The sequence below is a fragment of the Montipora foliosa genome, chromosome 1 (genome assembly GCF_036669935.1).
Source record: "Montipora foliosa isolate CH-2021 chromosome 1, ASM3666993v2, whole genome shotgun sequence".
In the NCBI taxonomy this organism is placed as follows: Eukaryota; Metazoa; Cnidaria; class Anthozoa; order Scleractinia; family Acroporidae; genus Montipora; species Montipora foliosa.
This window is the reverse complement of record NC_090869.1, coordinates 26530648-26550647: the sequence shown is the minus strand read 5'-3', so window position 1 is coordinate 26550647 and position 20000 is coordinate 26530648. Positions and strand designations below refer to the sequence as shown.

General features: G+C 41.2%; 1 protein-coding gene across 1 annotated transcript in view; it reads right to left on the bottom strand.

The window, feature by feature from the left end:
- The window catches only part of LOC137995341 (b(0,+)-type amino acid transporter 1-like), a 22226-nt gene extending 3258 nt beyond the window's left edge, over nt 1-18968 (bottom strand). The window contains exons 1-9 of the mRNA XM_068840914.1: nt 17643-18968; nt 13170-13295; nt 7120-7219; nt 6711-6755; nt 5970-6093; nt 4545-4648; nt 3739-3835; nt 2192-2347; nt 690-870 (exon numbers count right to left, since the gene is read on the bottom strand). Of these exons, the coding sequence (XP_068697015.1) occupies nt 690-870; nt 2192-2347; nt 3739-3835; nt 4545-4648; nt 5970-6093; nt 6711-6755; nt 7120-7219; nt 13170-13295; nt 17643-18198 (1489 nt within the window). The 5' untranslated portion in view covers nt 18199-18968. The remainder of the gene's footprint in view (nt 1-689; nt 871-2191; nt 2348-3738; nt 3836-4544; nt 4649-5969; nt 6094-6710; nt 6756-7119; nt 7220-13169; nt 13296-17642) is intronic.
- Nucleotides 18969-20000: the final 1032 nt, after the last annotated feature.

Genomic DNA, 20000 nt, shown 5'->3' with positions numbered 1-20000 from the left:
GGGCGAAACGTAAATTGCCGCATAAATCAGGCTAATAGTTCTTGAGGAATGGATAGGAAGTATTCGAAAACGCTTAGGCGAACGAGATAGTGAAAAAATGTTTTTAATTAGAGTGTCAAAAGCAATCTCTGTTTTGCATAATTTCGCAAAGAAATTGCTGTACGTGTTTGTTCTACGTTATAATTGGCTCATTCCGCAGTTGTCAACCTCTTATGTGATTGGCCGAAAAAACTGCTTCCCTTTTGATTTCACGGACTTAATGAGGCCGCTGTAAACGTTAGTTTTTCAGAAATTTTACGTCAGGCGAAACGCCCACAAACTATGATGGAACCCTACCATAACCAAAACACAAAAAGTAGACCATAGCCCGGCATTAAGATGAGTGGATGGACAAAAAAAGGCCAAGATTAAAATGGACTGCATTTGGGTAATCTTGAAAAAACATCGACCAGTCATTCTTGAATTTTACATTTACTCGCCTGAAGAAAAGCCTTTTTGCTACGACTCATTTAGTTTAAGATGTTGTAAAAGAACTCTATTTTACCATTTTCTAGTTCCAAACTTGAGCTGTTTCTGCGAATAAGCCCAAATTACCGTGACATACAATTAAACAAACCACTCTACTACAAACCGATAAACGAGTATCTGGTGAATTCTATATAAAGAAGAACGAAGAGGTTTCCACATACCAATTCCAACGAAGAAACATGTCGGTACGATGTGGCTGAATTGCACAAACACCAAGTAGAAAGGAACACCAGCCAAAATAAAAAGAAGAAAGAAGAGAGATCCCAGCGGTTCTTCGTAGAACGGTGCTATTACCAAGTATATCGACGCCAGCACGACAAGGATTGGAACGACTATTGGAACCTGATGTGGAAAAACAGATAATAGAGAGTTTACGCACGCAACGTTTTTGAGCCGCGGACGGTAACCGGAAATGAACATTTCGCAAGCCAGGATAAGTAGTGTCTCCCAGATTTTTAACCTAATCATCGCTAATGGAGGAAAGAAATATAATGGCGGTAGTGAACAGACAAGACAAATTAAAAGGGAAAACATCTCACTTCCGGTTGCCGTCCGCTGATCAAAAACAGTTGGGGCAGTCTGCACTCGTGTCCAGAAATACACGTATATAAGCGCGAAGAAGTGTCCCATCGCACTTCTGTCAACGTTAAAAACACTCTTGCGTCTGAGAATGCTGACAATTATCGTTAAGAAGCGTTCCCCAAATTCCGCTTTCTCAGCTGTACTTAACCTACCGAAATATGACGAGAACCCTGACAATTAGCCTTATTGTAGAAACAGGAAGCAAAATGCCTAGAATAAGGGGACACTTCGTGTTAGATATCAGAATTGGGAATCCATCTGTTGACATATCTGGCGAGCAGTTTCTTAACACTTTCTGACTGAGTCACTAACTCATTTTCATGACAAACCTGCTTTTAGCTAAAACCCACTACTCATTCTCCCTAGTTCTTCCTTGCTGTCGGACTATTTTTCACCTTTTCTAGCACTGCCTTTTTCTTGTACTATCTGGAAAAATGTAAGTGAACGTGCTCCTCGCGTTTTTCAAATCAGAGGGCTCCCTGATGGTAGCTTCCGATACTACTTGTTTTGCGTTTGAAATCTGCCCGTTTCTACATATGCGTCGGCCAGCAATTCTCATTCTATAGGCCACTTCTCATTGAATCTCCTTGTATGACTGAAGGAATGTTTTCACAAAGGCAGACGCGTTGGTTTTTCTACGCCGGAGTCTGTATTTTCGGCAGGAATTAGGAGTGCAGACCAGGCAGAATTAAAGCTTCTTTGCATTGCTGGTAACCAGCAGTTCAGCCCTTTTCTCTTTCCCTAACATCCTTGTTAAGAAACAGGAGAAAACTTCTTCAGCCTCATAACGTACACTACTCGGGGCTGGTTTACACTAACAACGCACACATCAGCACAAGCCAAATACAAAGACGCATTTCTTGTCGTTAATTGATGCCTTTTCTCCTACAAAAGGTATGTACGATTTAGACGCTAGTGATTTGCGATGCTGCTTGTGCTTACGTAGAAAGTGTAAGCCCTTGCTATCACTTCCTACCTTGCTAAATGAGCCTCGTTTCCGAACCTGTCTAGCTAAAAGCAGTCGTTCCATTCTTCCGCGGCTAAACAAGGACTAGCTTGACAACCTAGTCAGATGACTCACTTTATATGGTCGCTCCATGTCAGGTTTCTTGAAGCGGAGCCAAATGAGAGCTGATACAGTCACGCCGTAAAACACCCAGGCCGCAAAACTGAAGTAATTGAGAAGCGTCTCGAAACTACTCGATTCTGGCACCAGCATAATCCAAGCAATGACACTCTGGGCAAATCGAAAAAGAAACTCACTGTAAGCTTATGTTCACACAATGGTTATTTCATCTCGTTCACTTCATACAATGTGGGCGAATTATCCTAAAACTAAATTTATACGAGCGGTTTCAGAGTAAAAGTGTAGAATGAAAGGTTCGCATTTGTGCGCTCAATTAAAACCTTCAAATTTGGTGATTTCATGTTGTTGTTGGGGTTAGGGTTAGGCCGTAGCCGTCGTCATTTCGTCTACTCTCAAAAGAAACGGCGACGGTTACAGGAACGCCAGAAGGCAATAATACATACCTCTTACTAACCGAGTTCGAGGTCCGTACTGTAAGTTACGGACCGAGTTTTTTCCCGTTGATTTAACGAGGATCCGTAACTTACAGTGCGGACCGAGAAAACGAGGTTAGTAAGATATTTATTATATCTCTGAGGTTAACCGGCGCGCGGGCAAGGAAACTAGTCAAAGTGAAGCGGAAGGTTCAACTGCCACAAAGAATGCCGTGCCAAAATCCCAAAAACTAAATCTTCTTCGCTGTTAAGTTTGAAATAGTTGCTTGCAAGATTCAAACAGTTTTCAGTACAAGTTTATGCAACAGAAATGACATGAAAAACTCGCTAGATGATGTTTTGTCGAAATTTTAAATTTAGCGGGCTGTACAGCGGGCCGTACTGTAGAATACGGCCCGCTAATTTAGCCAATTACAGCGCGCGTACTATCTGAGAGATATAATAATGATTGTTATATAGTTGAATTTTTTCCCCAGTAGCACGCGCTCTCATTAGTTACTTCGAGGTCACATGACATCTAACAATAAAACTGTTTCCCGCCAAAAGTCTCTGAGCGGGCAACGGTGCAAAATCTATGACGTCAGAGGGTAACAGTGCACTGTCACCCGCGAATGTTGACCGACGACCGCCGTTGCTGTTGCCGTTGAACGTTTTTATTTTGTGCTATATAACAAATCACTTAATGACTGGTCCCTCGGGAAACAGTTCATTTTGTTTCCCGAGAATTTCAACGTTTCCCTCGGGTAAACATTGAGATTCTCGGGAAACAAAATGAACTGTTTCCCGAGGGACCAGTCAATAAGTGTTCATTACTGGCTGAAAGAGAAAAAATTGAATAATCGTGCTGCACGTGCGGCGTGCATCATCGGTACATTTCCCTCGAGTCTCCAATAGTTCAGTGATAGATCATTTGAACTAGTAATTGTAAGGTTGTATTCGACTCCTGTAAAGGAGCTCTCTGATTTTGTTCCGGGTATGCGTATGTCACCATTGAGAAAATACATCTTTTCATACAACCAGTTAAACAAGTCACAAAGCTGAAAGCTGACTTCAGTAATCATAGCTCAATCGCAAAGAAAAGCCCTCAAAATAAGCTCTGTGACTCACCGTAAACAGTATGGCGGGAAGTGGTGTATGCCTCTTGGTGTGAATCATGGCCAGGAACTTAGGTAAATGTCCTTCGCGGGCGGCTGCAAACACCAGTCTACACAAATTAAAACACTGTTAATTAAAGCCCTCTATGTTCGCAGCAAAAAGGCGGAGTTGGGGCGATTGTTGCCAAATAGCCTTTGCCAAGAAAAAAAAAACATTTTCTTATTCCCAATATTAGTAAAAGCCGTCTAACGCTCCACCCAGCGTCAAACCCAACGGCCTTTTTTCACAGTATTTTTCAGAGGCCTTTTTAGAACTTCATCTTCTGTAGTAAGGTTGGTTTCTACACATAAGATGGCTAGTGGGTACGAAGGAACAACGACGTTTACTGGAGACAGACGAATTTTCAAAATGTTTAATAAATTATTATGCAAACGCATCCATGAGTCTAATTACAGAAAAAAAAACCGGGAACATATTTTAGCGCCCTATGCGTCATAAAGTGCTACTGTGACGTAACACATTCACTTTGCTCTTTTCGCGGGACTGATCAGCTGTGTTTTTCGCACGGAAGGGAAAAAGTTCTATTATGAGTGGGAAATTTGAATTGAAATTTGAAATCTGAAACTTGAGTCTGCGCAATTTCCCGCGCTGGAGTGAAGACTACTTGACGTGACCTCAGATTGTGTTCTTCGAGTGTTGTCTGCCTACCTATTGATATTACCCAGCGTAATTCAACTGATTCAACTGATTCAACTGATTGAATCCTATTTTTTAAGAATAGTTAATTGAAACTCGTCCTATGAGGGATTTACACCAACCTTCCGCCACTAAAAGCGGATCCATTTGCCGCTCCGAAGGTTGACGAGGCAACGAATATTGGAATAACCCACGCCATCACTCCGTAAAGACGACCAGCCAAGGTCTAAAGAGGCAGGCATTAAAAAAAAAAACACTTAGAAAATTAAAGCTTTAAAGAACGAGAAGTTACTTAACATGCAAGGGGTTCAGAGCAAATAACTTGTATTGTTGCGTTCGACGAAAGGAGTCTCAAGACTTCTGTGATTATTAAATGTATGCATGTATGGGTCTCCTGTGGTTTCAAGGTTGACCTTTTTTAAACATTCTTACTCAGTTCCATTTCATCGTTCACGTTTTGCTTAGATAAGTAGCTGTCAGTTATAACAAAGCACTTTCCTTTCGTAAATCACATTTGACATGCTTCTCAAGCAAAATGACGGTATTTTCATAAAATAGTCTGATTCTCTGTGACTGATTTGTCTACCAAACTCAACAGCACGGACATCCCGCTGATTCGTTGCCACTCTCCCAGAAAACATTCATTATTACCAAAACAATTTATAATTAGTGCGCGCGCTGGTCCTACCTAATTCTCTAAACTTCCCACGTGCATTCAAAACTCGATATACGCACGCTAAGCATGACGTCATCGTTTTCGACTGTCCATCCAATAGCCCTTTTCACGGTTAGGTTTTCTCATTTGTATTACAATATAATCTAGCATGTATGTGAGGCAATTTCGGGCTATTTTGTAGTTTTAACCCGAAATTGCCTCGCATTCACGTTAGATTACATTGTAATGCAAATGAGAAAACTAACCGTGAAAAGGGCTATTGCAACCTATTCTTTACAAGAAAATAAGGCACTTTTAAATTACCAAATACTCTTTCTTTATCCTTTGAATATTTCTTATACGCATTATTTTCCATTTCTTCCCAGACGACTATTATGGCTTGTTTCAAAATGCCTTACTCTCATAAATCCATCACCTTTCTGGCATTTTCACCAGTCTAAGTATTCCAAAACCCAAATTTCTTTCTGGTATTTTCACTAGTCTAAGTATTCCAAAACCCAAATTTCGTCCCCACGAACGCACTTCATAATGATAATAAATGAGAATAAAGTGACCCCCCAAAACGTATTGCATTATGGAATGGGGCAAATAGCGAATTCTGGGAAGATTAGGTTGTTGCAGCAGCCATATTCCCTGATTATGGCTCCTGGTTGTTGCTATGAGCTGCCAGTTTTTGTATTGTGTAAGATCCCCAGGAAGTGTCGCGAGGGATTTTGGTGGACGGTTCTTCTAGTTGTCAACGCGGAAAAGTTAGTTAAGGACAATGCCAAGGAGTTACCGTCGAAACCCCTTGAAGTGCCTAACGACGCGGAAACTTCATCAGCTTCATTCTACACCAACAAAACAAACAATGACTTTGGTTTTTACCTACCACAGCGACAGCACTAGAGACCTCGATTTCCGCAGGCGTCAAAACAGCCAGATACGCGATATTCACCAACACATAACAAACTGTCACAAGTGGAATACCAATCATAATAGACAACGGCAAAGTTCTAAAAGAAAGAAAAGAAAGAAAAGAAAAGAAAAGAAAGTTCCTAGTGACCTCATGGCAACTATAGATGTTTAAGGTGTAATGCGCCCGTAGGAAGGATGGCAAAGCCACGTTATAAATCGGGCTGAGTTTCGTCGTCGTCGTAGTCGAATATGGTAATTAGCCACGTGCTTGTGATCTATCGTTAGGGTTAGGGTTATTAAGCCCCTTTGGCCGGGGTTTCTACTCTATTGTGTGATCGCAGATAATTCCTCTTGCTGTTAACTCGTGTATGTTGCTCTAAAACAGTGCTGTTAGGTTATCGGCCACAATTTATTGCTCCACAATATAACAAATTTCCCTGATAAATGGCTATAAGGCCGACTTAAAAAAACATAATTTTAAGAGTTGAAAATGCGCTCTCCAGACATGAGTGTATTAAATCCAAATCTCTCTCTCAACCAGAGCGACTCGATTTTGGATGCGCTTTCGGTTTTCGCCGTCTTTGTATTTGACAGGAAGAAGAGGACGCGTTGCGAACATTGGTAAGGTTAGATTTCACTGAAGGTGTCAAAACCTAATTTTCATTATATTGCCTGAAACCACAAGTGCTCCGAACGCGGTACAAAATGTTCTTACCGGTGAGGATTCTTAAGTTCTTCAGTAACATAATTCAGATTGTTCCTGCAAACAAGTAATGCAAATTAAGCGACTCACTAACACCTACTTGCCATTAACCACCTCCAAGTTTGATTGATAACTAATAAGTTAGTTAAGCTTTGAGAGTGACTGTGTGCAGTGCAATCACATACTCAACCTTATTTAGAACGGCTCAAGTCGATCACAATGAGCCTCGTGGTCTCTTTAACTTTGCTGATAAAAGTTGGATAGCGTAATAACAACTTCATAGATTCAATTCTGGTAACAACCTTGATTCGTCGAGCTTCTTTGCAACCCCTTACTTTCTAACTTAACGTCAATAACGAGTGAGTCTAGAGTCAAAAATGTGACCATTTCAATCAAGTAAAGATCCAACAACTCAACTTACCATCCATCGTAAGACCACAAACCATTAAAGAAGGCAAATGCAACTATGCCAATTCGGCTTGTTGTCCCATCAAACGAGTTTTCAAAACTCTCCGTATATCCTGCACAGAATGAAGAGAGAAAGAAGGACGAAAGATGAAAACTTTGAAAACTTTTGTGGAGCCGAATAGATAATGGGCTTGATGGGAAAATACGATCATCTTTTGCAAAAAAAAGCTAATCGATTGAAAGAGTCTTTTCCTGTTTTTCACCCCAAAAAAATCCCCTCCAAAAAAAAAATGAACATGCCAAATATGTACACGTCACACAATTTCAAAATGAGCCAATCGCTGATGGACATCACCAGCTATCAAAAGTTATAGATACCACCGGTGTATCTTTAGAATGCCCCTTGCTGAATTACTGGTTTTTGATAACCAAAGTATATCTGTAGGATTGCAGAAGATCTCAGTTACTTCCAAGCCGTACTATGTTACGGATAAGGATTCAAACTAAATTTGAAACAGAAAGCTACATCTGCTCAAACAACAACACTTTAAATCTGCTCTTGAAAAAAATAGGCGATATTTTGTTGTGCTTAATTGTAACTCAAGTTAAGATGTTGATCATCGCAGTTGTCAATTAACGTTTCTTGAGCAGTGAAGACAGGAAAGCCTGAAAAACTCAGGCTTAAACGTTACTCCAGCGCTAACCTCTGCGATACTGGTGCAGTGCTCTTCCAGTTGAGCTATCACGTCATCTGAGAATGAGCTGGTCATTGTGTGAGTTCATATTGAGCACGTAGAGGATATAGATATGACGACTGTTTATATCTGAAAGCCATATATATTTGAACGGCGAAACAATTCGTGTCTTTTTTCTTTTTTTTTTTTTAATTCGCTTTATCTTTTTCTGTAAATAGTTAGCGTAATGATTGTATAGTGCAAAGTTTAAAGGCAAGTCCCTCAACAGACCTGACCTCACCAACAACCTTAGGAGTTCTCTGCCGCTTTTGGAAGGAGCCAGTCGCTTCCATCTAAGAGGTCAAGTGTACGTAAGCCCTGAATACAGAACCTTCCTGAGATTTTTCTAGTGGGAGGAAGCTAATACAGAGAGGTAACGGGTGGAAGTCAGAATAAAAGTACATTTACTTGGAGCAGTCTTGTCCCCCGATTGTGCCATTTTTGCACTGAAAAGAACGGCAGATGCATGACTTTGAGTTTGGCACCGGGGAAGCAGATTTTGTGAGACACGATTTCTACGTAGTCCCAAGTCCGTTTCTTCAGCCTCACAAGCTATAGCTTTATACAGAATACGAAGAACTTACGTCCCAAAGGAGGCTTCCATCTCCATACGTTTGCGTCCAATGACAAAGACGTGGTAGAATGCATACCCAAGGATCAACGAGCCAAGACGAAAGATCCCCTTGCCATTGATACAGCGTCAGGGGTGCAGTAGTGTGTAGAATCAGATCACCTCCAGTTTTGTGTGGAATTGAAAGACAGACCTTTAACCAGAATAGGGATCTTACCTTCAGTCGGTTCAGTCTATGACCCACTTGGCTGAGTGGCCCCGTTTCTGCTGACAGGAAAAAGGATCGCGCAAGAGCTATGCAAGGGGAAAGCAGATTGGGATGAACCAGTACCTGGTGCAATTAGACCACAATGGGAAATGTAGAGGAGCGAAATACACAGTTTAGCAGAATTGAAAATACGGCGCGGTCACAAACCGGAGAATTGCATGAGCTTCATAGTTTCTCCGATGCTGGTGTCGCAGGTGCAAATTTCCCTTTCGTAAACGGTCGTTGCCATTTGAAACGGTCGTTGCCATTTCTCAGAACGGTCGATGCCATTTATAACGGTCGACTACACACTTCACTTCAAAGAAAATTAAAAGAAACAAACTAAGAAAAAACATTAACAAAAATTAAGACAAAAAAGGAAAAAAAAACATTTATAAAAGAAAAACTTGAGGAAAAAAAGAGTCCGAAATTTTCAAGACTCGAACTCGGGTTCTTATAGCCCTCACCCTAAACAGAACCCTAACCCGAACCCTAACTCATATTACCAGCGAGACACAACTCCCAGTAACCGCAACCTTTTGAGTTCTTAGACCTAATGAGTGTAATTCAGAGCTAAAAAATGGCATCGACCGTTTCAAATGGCAACGACCGTTCTGAGAAATGGCAACGACCGTTTACGAAAGGGAAATAACCGTCGCAGGTTATGGCCAGTGTTCTTATCTGCGAATGGTCAATGTACGTAACGAAGTTCACTGCTCTCCAGATACGGCCAAGTCTGGAGTCACTCCGATCCTTTGAAGTCCGTCACCGTACCAAGGTTGGAGCTTGCTGCCGCTGCATGTGGTATCAACGAAAATCAGTGCCTTTATGCAGAAAGAATAAAAGCAATCCCTGCATGCCTTAAGTCTTTTGGACCGACAGCAAAGTAGTTCTTACGTACATGGCGAACGAAGCCAGACGTTTCCATACATTCGTCGCTAACCGCGTACAACTGATTCGTGACCGTACTTCTCTCGACAAGTGGAACTACGTGGAGACAAAAGACAATCCAGCTGATGACGCATCGAGAGGGCTTACAGCACAGGAGCTAATTAGTAGCACAAGATGGTGGAATGGGCCGGAGGTCTTATAGAAGCCATTCATCAGCAAGCCCGTCACGGTTTTAGATGTACCAATCTCCCCAGAAAACCCCGATGTAAAAAAGGCAGCAATTTTAGTATCTAAAGTCGAAAAACGCTCAGTCCTATTGGAACATGTTGAACGCTTTTCTGGCTAGCACCGAGCAAAGAAGGTCATCGTCTTGTGTCTTATTTTCATACAAAGAATGAAGCAACACAAGCAGAATGGCACGGACGGTGCCACACGAGTGGTACAAGAGAATCAAAGCGCAAAGGCGATAAAATGACAGGGCCAGGAAATGCTATAGGAAGAAGGGGTACTGGCGAGCGTTGAAGATCTACAAAGGTCTGAGAAACTCAGTGGTAGTCAAGGTGGTTCTGCGCAAAGAGTTTGGAGAGAAAATTGACCTACTAAGGACGACCCCGCCAAGGCACATACTAAAGAAATCAAGTGCTCTTTATCGCTTGGATCCGAAGTAAAGCATCCAATAATACTACCGAAGAAAGCCCGTGTGACAGATTTGATAATTTGCCACTTTCATCAGCGATCAGCCCATCAAGATCGGTCTAGAACCCATGCAGAGATTCGTGCATCCACAGCGGGGCAACGTGTAGCCAGATGCATCACGTGTGAGAAGCTGAGACGAGCGCAACAACAACAACAACAACAAAAGATGTCCGATCCTCCAGCCGACTGATTTGAACAAGCGCCACCGTTCACTTGCAACGCAGTCGATTAAAGAAGGAAGGAAGGAGCTGAAACGCTATGGAGTGCTATTCACTTGCATGTCTTCAGGGGCTATTCACGTGGAAACTGCAGGGTCTCTGACCACAGATTCATTCCTGAACGCTTACCGCCGCATTGTCGGTCGCTGTGGGCCAGTCTTACAACTCCGCTCAGATCGGGGTACACACCTTACCTATGCCAAGAATGAGCTAGAAGCTGCCCTGTCGGAAATGAAACAGGACAAGATTCAAAGAGAGCTATTGAAGGAATGCTGCGACTGGATAAATTGGAAGATGAATGTAGAACATACCAACCACATGGGTAGCATGTGGGAAAAGACAAATTCGAACGGGTACGATGTGTGCAATCAACGCTATTGCAGAAACACGGACAGAAGACAACTCGATGACGAATCTTTACGCCCACTCACAACTGATCATCTTACCGATTCCGGCTCAGCAGGTGTGTTGACACCAAAATTAATCATCTCCTTACAATGAAGTCTTCTGTAGTCCGTGAACCTCCAGGAATTTTCCAATAGGTTCACGTCTATTCAAGAAAACGATGACGTCGAGTGCAGCATCTTGCGGAACAGTTTTGGCAACACTGGAAATCCAGTTATATGCAGGGCCTGCAAAGGCGACAGAAATGAGCTGCCCCCCCCCCCCCCCCCCCCCCCCCTCCCCCAAGAAACCTAGAAACTGGATGATCCTCCAAGATGTAGACACACCAAGGAATGGCTGGAAACTAGCCAGAGTTATCCAGATGACGACGGATTAGCCAGAGGAAGATCAGAATTGCAGTTGACTCCGATTCTTTGGGCAGCATCGGCCAACGAGGAAAACCACTGGATTATTTGGTTAGACCCATCCACAAATGTCCAGCAACGTTTGTGTGAATTTGTTTGACAGTCACTCCTCCTTGCAAAGTTCGCACAGTTGTAAGTTGAAAACCGTTGCATGGGTTGTTGAGTTGACGTATTCACACGTATTGTCAAATGTGAAAGATTGTTCAGTGGCCACGCTAAGGCACGTTGCACTGTAATTTTGCTCAACAATTTAAATGAAGTGTGTTTTCTTTTTGTGCATTGATTAAGTTCATTTGAGCTTAGGTTTTGTTCAGTAATAAAAACTGTAATTAAAATTTAGGGGAGCCATGTGATTGATTGCATTTTATGTTATTTCTGACAATCCCGATTAGCATCAATTGATATTTTGCCGTCACGTATCAGAGGCCTGGTTGTGAGCGGCAGGCTCTTGGAGTGCCACGTGATGGTGGTTTGGTATTTGGCGATCGTTTAGCGAGTGAGGCATTCTACGGTTAGCCTTTGCCGCGTGCACAAGTCCTGTTTGGTTTTTCTGTCCTATCGAGCTGAATTAGAGTTTAATGCCTTCGTTAGGCGGTATATGATAGCGTTTAGATAATCATTAGCTGTTGTCCTTCAGTAGCATTTTGTGGTTAATGATTCCAAGTTCGAGTGAGGCCTAACACTACTGTGACGTTTTTATGCCCAATTATTCCATCAGAGATCAACCCTAGTATTGGAATTGGGCCCACACAAGGACAGAGAAAAACTCTGACCAGGGTGGGATTTGAACCCACGACCTTCGGATTAGATCACCGCCGCTCTACCGACTGAGCTACAAGGCCAGAACGGGAGCAGGCCGTGAGTATGTGTGATAGCGTTTATTTACATTGTAAGTAGTGTATTTCAATTAGAATTCCCTAGAATCCCGAGGGTCGCACCACTGCCTTGGTCGGTGATACACGTTCCCCGCTTTTTTCCACCTGCTGGTTTTTTTAGGGGTTTTCGTGTCCGGCTGCATTACTTTTCTCTTTATTTTAGAATTGATGTATTAATATTTTTGTACCTATTCCAGTGCTTAATAAACTACACGGCGGCTTGGCTGGCCAACGCCCCCTTGAGTGTCCGGTTGAGTAGTGGAGGCAAAATTTGGTCTGTTAATTCACGCGACTTCCGGTTGGCCGCGTTATGATCACACATCACAAGACATAGAATTTCAAAAGGAGCAAAGTTTTCCTTACGCGCAGTCGCGTAATTTTAGTGACAAAGAGTTCAAGCTTTAGATAGTCAACTGAAAAGAAAGAACTGGAGAAAAGAGGTACTGTAGATACTTCTATTTGGATGCTTGATATGTTGATCTCTAGATAATCCCATTTGGCAATCAACATCTTCATGTTGTAGTGCTTTGTTTGCGTTTATGTTACATTAATCGATCTTTCAATTGATTTATAGTGTCGCTAGTTTTTGTAATAATTATGTTTCTTTTTTTTTTAACGTGATTCCAAGCCAACATTAAACGAGCTGTAAAAGAAAGAGAGATTTGGTTTTGGACTTCGTAGTAATGGCTTTCTCCGGGGAATTCTCCTCACACAACATTACAACAATAGTATAGTTAGTATATATCATTAGTATTGTAAAAATTGTCTTGTAAATAATGAGCATAACAAAAAAAAAGAAAAAGAAAAAAAGAGGCTATAACAATGGGTCTTGTGTTTCTCTGGTTCTTCAGCTCTCTCGTCAACATGCATCAACAACCAACATAACAATATTATAATCTGCTTTAATTCATTAGTGAAGCACTTGTGATTTAAAGCTCAGCTGGGTGAACTTGAGACTTCAATAAACTATTCCCAGGCAATTTTGGGATCTGTGCATTGAAAGTGGCACGCAAAGGTCTTACCTTGCCCAAGACGAACTATTCCAGTGATAATCAACATGACAATAGCCACCATTTTAAAAGCTGTGAACACGATTTGCATCCGGGAGGCCCATTTGACACTTGCACAGTTCACAAACAGGATGATTCCTGAAACGAGAAATGAGGCTTAGAAAAGTCTTATTCAGTTACTCACAACAGCTATTGGTAATCAGGCAGGAAATGAGCTGAAATTAAACAAGTTACATGTTTTGGGCAAAACCCAATTTCAGCCTGAAATCATCTGAGATTGTTTGCTGTTTAGTTGTAGATGAGTAGCAAAAAACAGATTAAAAAAGAATGATGAAGATTCCAAAAATATAGTTAATTATTATTATAACAAATAGTTTAAAATGTGTATTGGTTTTACACATTTTAAATGAAATGGGATTCAAATCCATGATCTCCGTGATTTGTGATAATCAAGTCGGACTGCCGCGATTTTGTTATCACTCATATGAGCATCCAACTAGATCACAGAGGGTCGTGGCTTTGAATCCCATCTGGGGCTCGGATTTTTCCAAATTGCCAAGGGGTTCAATCGTCAACATTTCATTCAATATTTGTACATCATTCTCACATTCGGTCAACACTGGTTTTCTTCCTAAAATTCAAAGATTAAGTTTCTTTCACAGTCAAATTGCGGTGAGACTAAATTTCCATCTTACCTCCGTTTTCTGTGTAAATTTTTAACTTTCATGTATTCTAATATAACTTAAATATTATTTACATGTACGTCGGATTGCCTCTACTACAGTACATGTAGTGCAAAGGGAACTTACCTACATCTAAAATGCTCAATGATACTCACTGACTAATAAGAAACTAATCTTTGACTATTTGGTTAAATGCACTTTTTATACAGTTAAGGATTCCAATGTATTGAAAATGTTTTTTTTTTTTACATAAATCTGTTGTCATGTTCTTGAAAACTTAATTCTTGGTGCACATCAAGACCCAATGAACTTGCACTTGATGTCTGCTCGTTACTTGAATGTATGTTTTTTTCTATGGGGAATGTAGAAACTTGAGAGCCGTCTTACAATTTGACCTTGAAAAAAGGCCTACTTCCTTATTCTCTTTTTTACTTCAAGGTCATTTTGTTGGGTGCTACCAAATTTTCTCTGTTGCCCATAGACTCACACAGACTCTACGTGTAGGTGAACTTCACCATAGAAAGCTGAAAATGCTACACAAGTAAATGTTTAATCAATGGCCAAGGTTCAAGCTAGGAATTTTTTTGGACTTCTCTGTCACTTGCCAAAGGTGCTCCCCTCACTGTGACACTCATTCTCACTTAAAATGGTCCGTTCTATATACTTAATTTTACATATTTAACATTTCATACATTCTCTATTATGCTATTCCAATGTTTTTGTTAATCAACAGTTTCTGCCATACTTATGTTTGGAATCTGCTCTACCCTGACCTTGCATATCTTGGCAAACTGACCTGCATCTGACTACCATTGAGTCTGACATTTTTCAGAGCCTCTTCGTGTTTGTTTTCTTTCTTATGAATTTGTCTGTTTGGGTTTCTTACTAAAAGTTCTATCTGGTGGTTCACAAATTCCTGGATGGACAAACCCAAACAAGTATATGAATAACAGGTATATTTTTTGCTGAGGACATACATATTTTGTGCTTGTCAGTAGATAAGGGTATAACAGTCAGGGGTTTCAATAGAAGCCGGTTACCGGCGGTATACAGCCGCCTGCTTTGCCTCACACCGCCGGCTAGTTTGCCTTGATTTTCACTAAAAATGCTATCATAAACTTGTCAAACTGCCGCCTTCAATGGGCTATCATGGACGGCTATTTCAGAAGTTATTGAAACCCCTGAACAGCGGCTACTCATGACAATGTCAAAAAAGCAGTTCAAAGATTGCCGAATGATGCATATTTGCATCAACAATGAAATCTTTTTCTCAAGTTATTTAACACCAAAATTCACTGGCATCTATACTGAGCATAAAAACTAAAATAAATGGTTAATGTCTCTGTTCCTTATGTTTGTGTGCCACTTCTGGCGATTGTGTGACAAAGGAAGCTCACTTATCTCTCAAGCACTACGAGCTGAATACCAAATAGCACATGCTGGATCGGACAAGCGGCAATATTCAAAAGGCAACGCAGCCAACAAGCTTGGGGGAAGTCGCTGCACAGACTTAACCGCACCACACAGGAAAAAACAAAATCGTAAACCACACTAATATATTGAGTGTTAACTGCACTGAACAACAGAACATAAGTGACCTCTAAATAGTTTTCATATGCTTTTATAGCAGGACAAATGTCTGCTGGCATAGCCAGTCGGAAGAGCTGTACTACAAGCGGACTTAGAGTTACACATGTCAACTCTTAGCCATGAATGGAGCTTTGAAAAAAAGCGCCAATGTCATGGATCGTACTAGCCTGCTAGCAACAACAAAGCCATGAAGTTTGAAGCAAGAATACAATAAATCCTTAGTGTTTGCTGACCTTGGCAACTAGACAGCACAAACACTACATTGAAAACAGAGCCGCCACAAAAGGGTGACAGAAAATATCGTCATGATCCACTAACTGCATTTTACTTGCGTGACAGTAAAATGTCCTTATAAGGATGTACAATCAAAGTAATGAGGAAAGGGACTCATGGCCAAGGACCAGATGAAAAATTAAAAGTACACAAAAAGTAAACAGTAATGGAATTTACAGCTTGCAACACATGGACTGTGTGAAAATCAATATCCCAAATAAACAAAAGGGAGTAAATTAAGAAAACTATGAGAGGAGAAAGCCAATTGGCTCTTTGCCCCGCATGATGGACAAACCCACAATCTTGGACAAAATTGTTGAGAAAATTTATATTCTTGTCCTCATCCAAAAAAACCTTTTTATGCATTAAATTTTTAACAGCTACCTCTCCCCTCTCCACGAAACAACTTAACATTGTATGGGGAGAAGTGCAGGAGGAGGAGCAATGGTTAACCTTTATTTTCCTATCAATCTCAGTGACAGCAGACTTAAAGGTACACAAAATGTTTGCATTAAATAATTTAGAGAGCAAGATCTTTATGAAGCCATGATCCTTGCACAATGGTGCAAAGATCTTCAAATATCTTTATAAAAACCTGAAAGGCACCAGGGATAAGCAACGACAGGAGTCGTTGACATAGATTTACCGTATTTACTCCTGTATAAGATGAACTCATGTATATTATTATTTCACTTTTTTGTTGACGAAGAATGCCCCCGAAAACTGATGAAAGGCAGTTATTATGCTAATTTGTTGGACTGCTTGGTCAGGTCTTTGTGTATGACTCGTGTATAAGTCGAGGGTGATTTTGGGGCTGATTTTTTGGTCGTAAAAGGTCAACTTATACACAAGTAAATACGGTACTTTTGGTGCAAAACATGGGAGCTTTACTGCAATAAATTAATGGTATTTGGCATGTTCAAACTTGTGGTATTTGAAATGTCTGAGAGTTGGCGGATGTGTTTTCAGACAGATTTTAATCTCTTTAATCTCTTGGAATTTAAGAGTAATTCAATTTATCACATTCTTTTATTTCAAATTTGAGATAAAACAAAATTTAAAATCATAGAAGGATTGGATCCCCATTTCCATGTATTAGAACTTGCAATGTGATTGGTGGGATATACACTTCCTTCTAAATCTTTGCAGAAAGTTACAGCATACTGTTTCTCCTCTTGAAGTCATGGCCAGAGTGCAAAGCAGGAATTAAACAAGTAATAACAGACATTTTAATCAAGCAGACTGGCTATCTCTGAGCTATATTTACCTATCCAAATATTCCCATCAGTGACATAATGACAAATTATTTCTTCTTATTATTTTTTTTCAATTTGGGAGAAGCAGAAAAAATATTTTTGCCTGGCCTGCACCACTAAGTTATCATTAAAGCTTGCAAAATTTACATTTGCATATTAGTTTAGATAGTTACCAAGGCTGTTGCCTAACAGGAGCCCGGTAGCCTGGGGCTCCCAAAGAATAGCTCTGGGCGCCTTAATTTTTCACAGCAACGCCTTTCACTTCATATGTTGGGCTCCTAAGTTCTCAGCGTGTAGCTCTGAGGGCCCCTTTAAAATTTTCTTAGGCAGCAGCCTTGGTTACCAGTGTTTACATTCTGGTAAAAGATAAATTCCGCGTTGATTGCAGCTATTTCTACTGGACTAACGATATTTATTATAAAAAAGGGCATAACGACTTATTGTTAATCCAAAAAGAGAGTCAGTATTGGTTGGGTCCGAGCAACCGAACCACCCGCTATGTTGTTTTCTGAAGATGTTGTATTTCTATGGTCACGACTCGCGCGAAAAGCTGTCAATTTCGGTCCCAATAATGTTTTCACGAGCTCCTAACCCAGTAACCCAAAACGAACGAAGTTTTAGTTTCTGAGGGCTTGCAGATGTAAGAAACGCATTTATAATCAAACCTAAATAGGTGTACTCACCGATCGCAAGCGCTGCTAACAGTTTTACGATTGGTTGCAAATCCGCTCTGTCTCCACAGCCAGGAAAGAAAGGCTCGATCACATAAGCTCCAAACGCCAGACAGATGATTGCAACTTGTGAAGGCTTCAGGACGATAACAGAGGTCCACGAATAGAGAAACGCCGGCAGAGGTCCAAACGCCTTGAGCAGGTAGACGTATTCGGCTCCGGATAAAGGGATCATTGTGCCTAACTCAGCGTAGCTCAGCGCTCCAAACATTGATAACAGACCGCTCAAAGACCAAACGATTAATGTTAGACCCACAGAGCCACTGTTTTCCATTACATAGCGAGGAGATGCGAAGATCCCAGAACCGATCATGGTTCCAATGATGAGACAGATCCCGCTAAGGAGACCAAGCTTTCGTTGCAACCCAATGAACCCTGTCTGCGATTGTTTGGCGGTTTCTTCATCCGGTAATAGTTTATCCACCGTTTTGTCCATGTCCATTTCGTTTCTCAACGTTAACCCGTCGCCTCCTGCACGATTTTCCGTCTTTTCGCCGTCGTTTTCCATTTTGCGTTCTTATCAGTATTGCTTCGCTATGCCGCGAAAACTGAGCAACATGCACGTGCGAGCTTCCCATATTTATGCCCGAAGTCACGACACGACTGAGCCCGACAGGCGACGGCTTTTTCGCCTGCACTTCAGAAGTGGTGATGACCAATCAAATAGGACAGCCGACGACAGGCCTACTTTTCCTTTCAAGTGAGTGACATTTAGAACAATAAAAAACCGTCAAATAATGTAATTCTTGACTCAATGCCACTTTTCAGTGACGAGTTTGTTGCTTCTTGCCTTTCTGCGTTGGACCCCTGTAGCGACCGATTTTAGGCGGGAAATGTCTGCATATACGCATTGGTGAGACCACCAACAAAACAAAAGGATTAAGTTTTGAGAGATGGCATTACAAAATGTACAATTTTTTTTACAAACTGATTTCCAACCGTTGTGAAAAAACAAGCATTATAAGTCACGAAACAATTTCACACTCAAATGCTCAAAATAGGGTCACTCTTTTTGCCCCAAAATGGAACGCAATCTTTCTGTCGTCGATGCGAGGTCTTATGCGACCCTTGAGCTTAGAAACTCGCGGAAGACTTACCTCGAATTGTTTACATTCAATGAATGAAATTGAATTAAAACGTAGCTGGATTAAATCATTTTCTGTATTGGTGATAACTCAGACATGTAAAAACTTTTAGGCAATATCTTCAAATATTTGAAGGAGCTGATGTCAAGAGTGCATGCAACGGGGCAACGGGACAGGAGAGGCGCCCATCTCTGCAATAAGTTACGCGGGGGTCGGCCTCTTGTCTTATAAACCTTAGAAGCTGAAAGCTTGCGCTCATAAACTAAAAAAAGAAAACCCAAAATCGATGGCAAAGTTACATTGCTTTGACCCGTGATGATGCAATCTGATGCAATATGATGCAATATGATGCAATATATCACATCAGGAGCTCATGGGCCCCTGATCACATGTTCTGCGTTTATGCATTGTTCTATCACAAGGTTGTAGCTACCGCAGGGCTTCAAAAAACAATTGAGGTTTTTTTTTGAACCTCAATTTTCACTTTCTGTAGAGTTAGCTGAAGCTGGTTTGAACTTTACGATGATTCGTTTACGTTGACAACTTTTCACAACTTATTCGCTCGTCTTGATGAAAACAAAACTTGCGTAAGAGGGGTAGGGGGGGGGGGAGTTGCACTCGAGACAATTTTTTTTTTCCAGTCGGTCTGATTTTACCTAAAAAATTGGCACTGGCCAATTTTGTTTTAGTTTGTGTTCCGGTCGCACATGTAGCTACATGACAAGGATGAATTCTTGTGTAAACATTGAAATTGAAGCCGGGTGATGAGCTTTGCATGTCATATGTTACAGGCCATAACAACGGCCCTCTCCTTGGCCCTTCATATACGAAATCGGTGTTAACACTTATCGGAAAAAACGGAGTTTGAAACTCTTCATGATGACCAGACCAACCATTCATGTTGCGCCCCACAATAGAACGTTCACTCTGTTTTGGCGTACTTTCGAATATCCTAATAAGGCTGGTTTTCACCCGGGGGGGGGGGGGGTACGTGCCGTGGAATAGGGTATGGTTTCTCGATCCTTAAATAGGGTATCCAAGTTTTCGGCTATGTTGGTATAGTGTCCCGGTGTGATCCTTAGATAGGGTGCCTAAATTTGTATCAGCAAAAATAGCAGGGTGTAAACACCCAGTTAAGCGGAAAACAAATGATCTATCAAAATTAAAGTATTGTCTTCAAGGCCGGGCCTAGTGGATCTTGATTCAGATGAGCGACAAAATACTA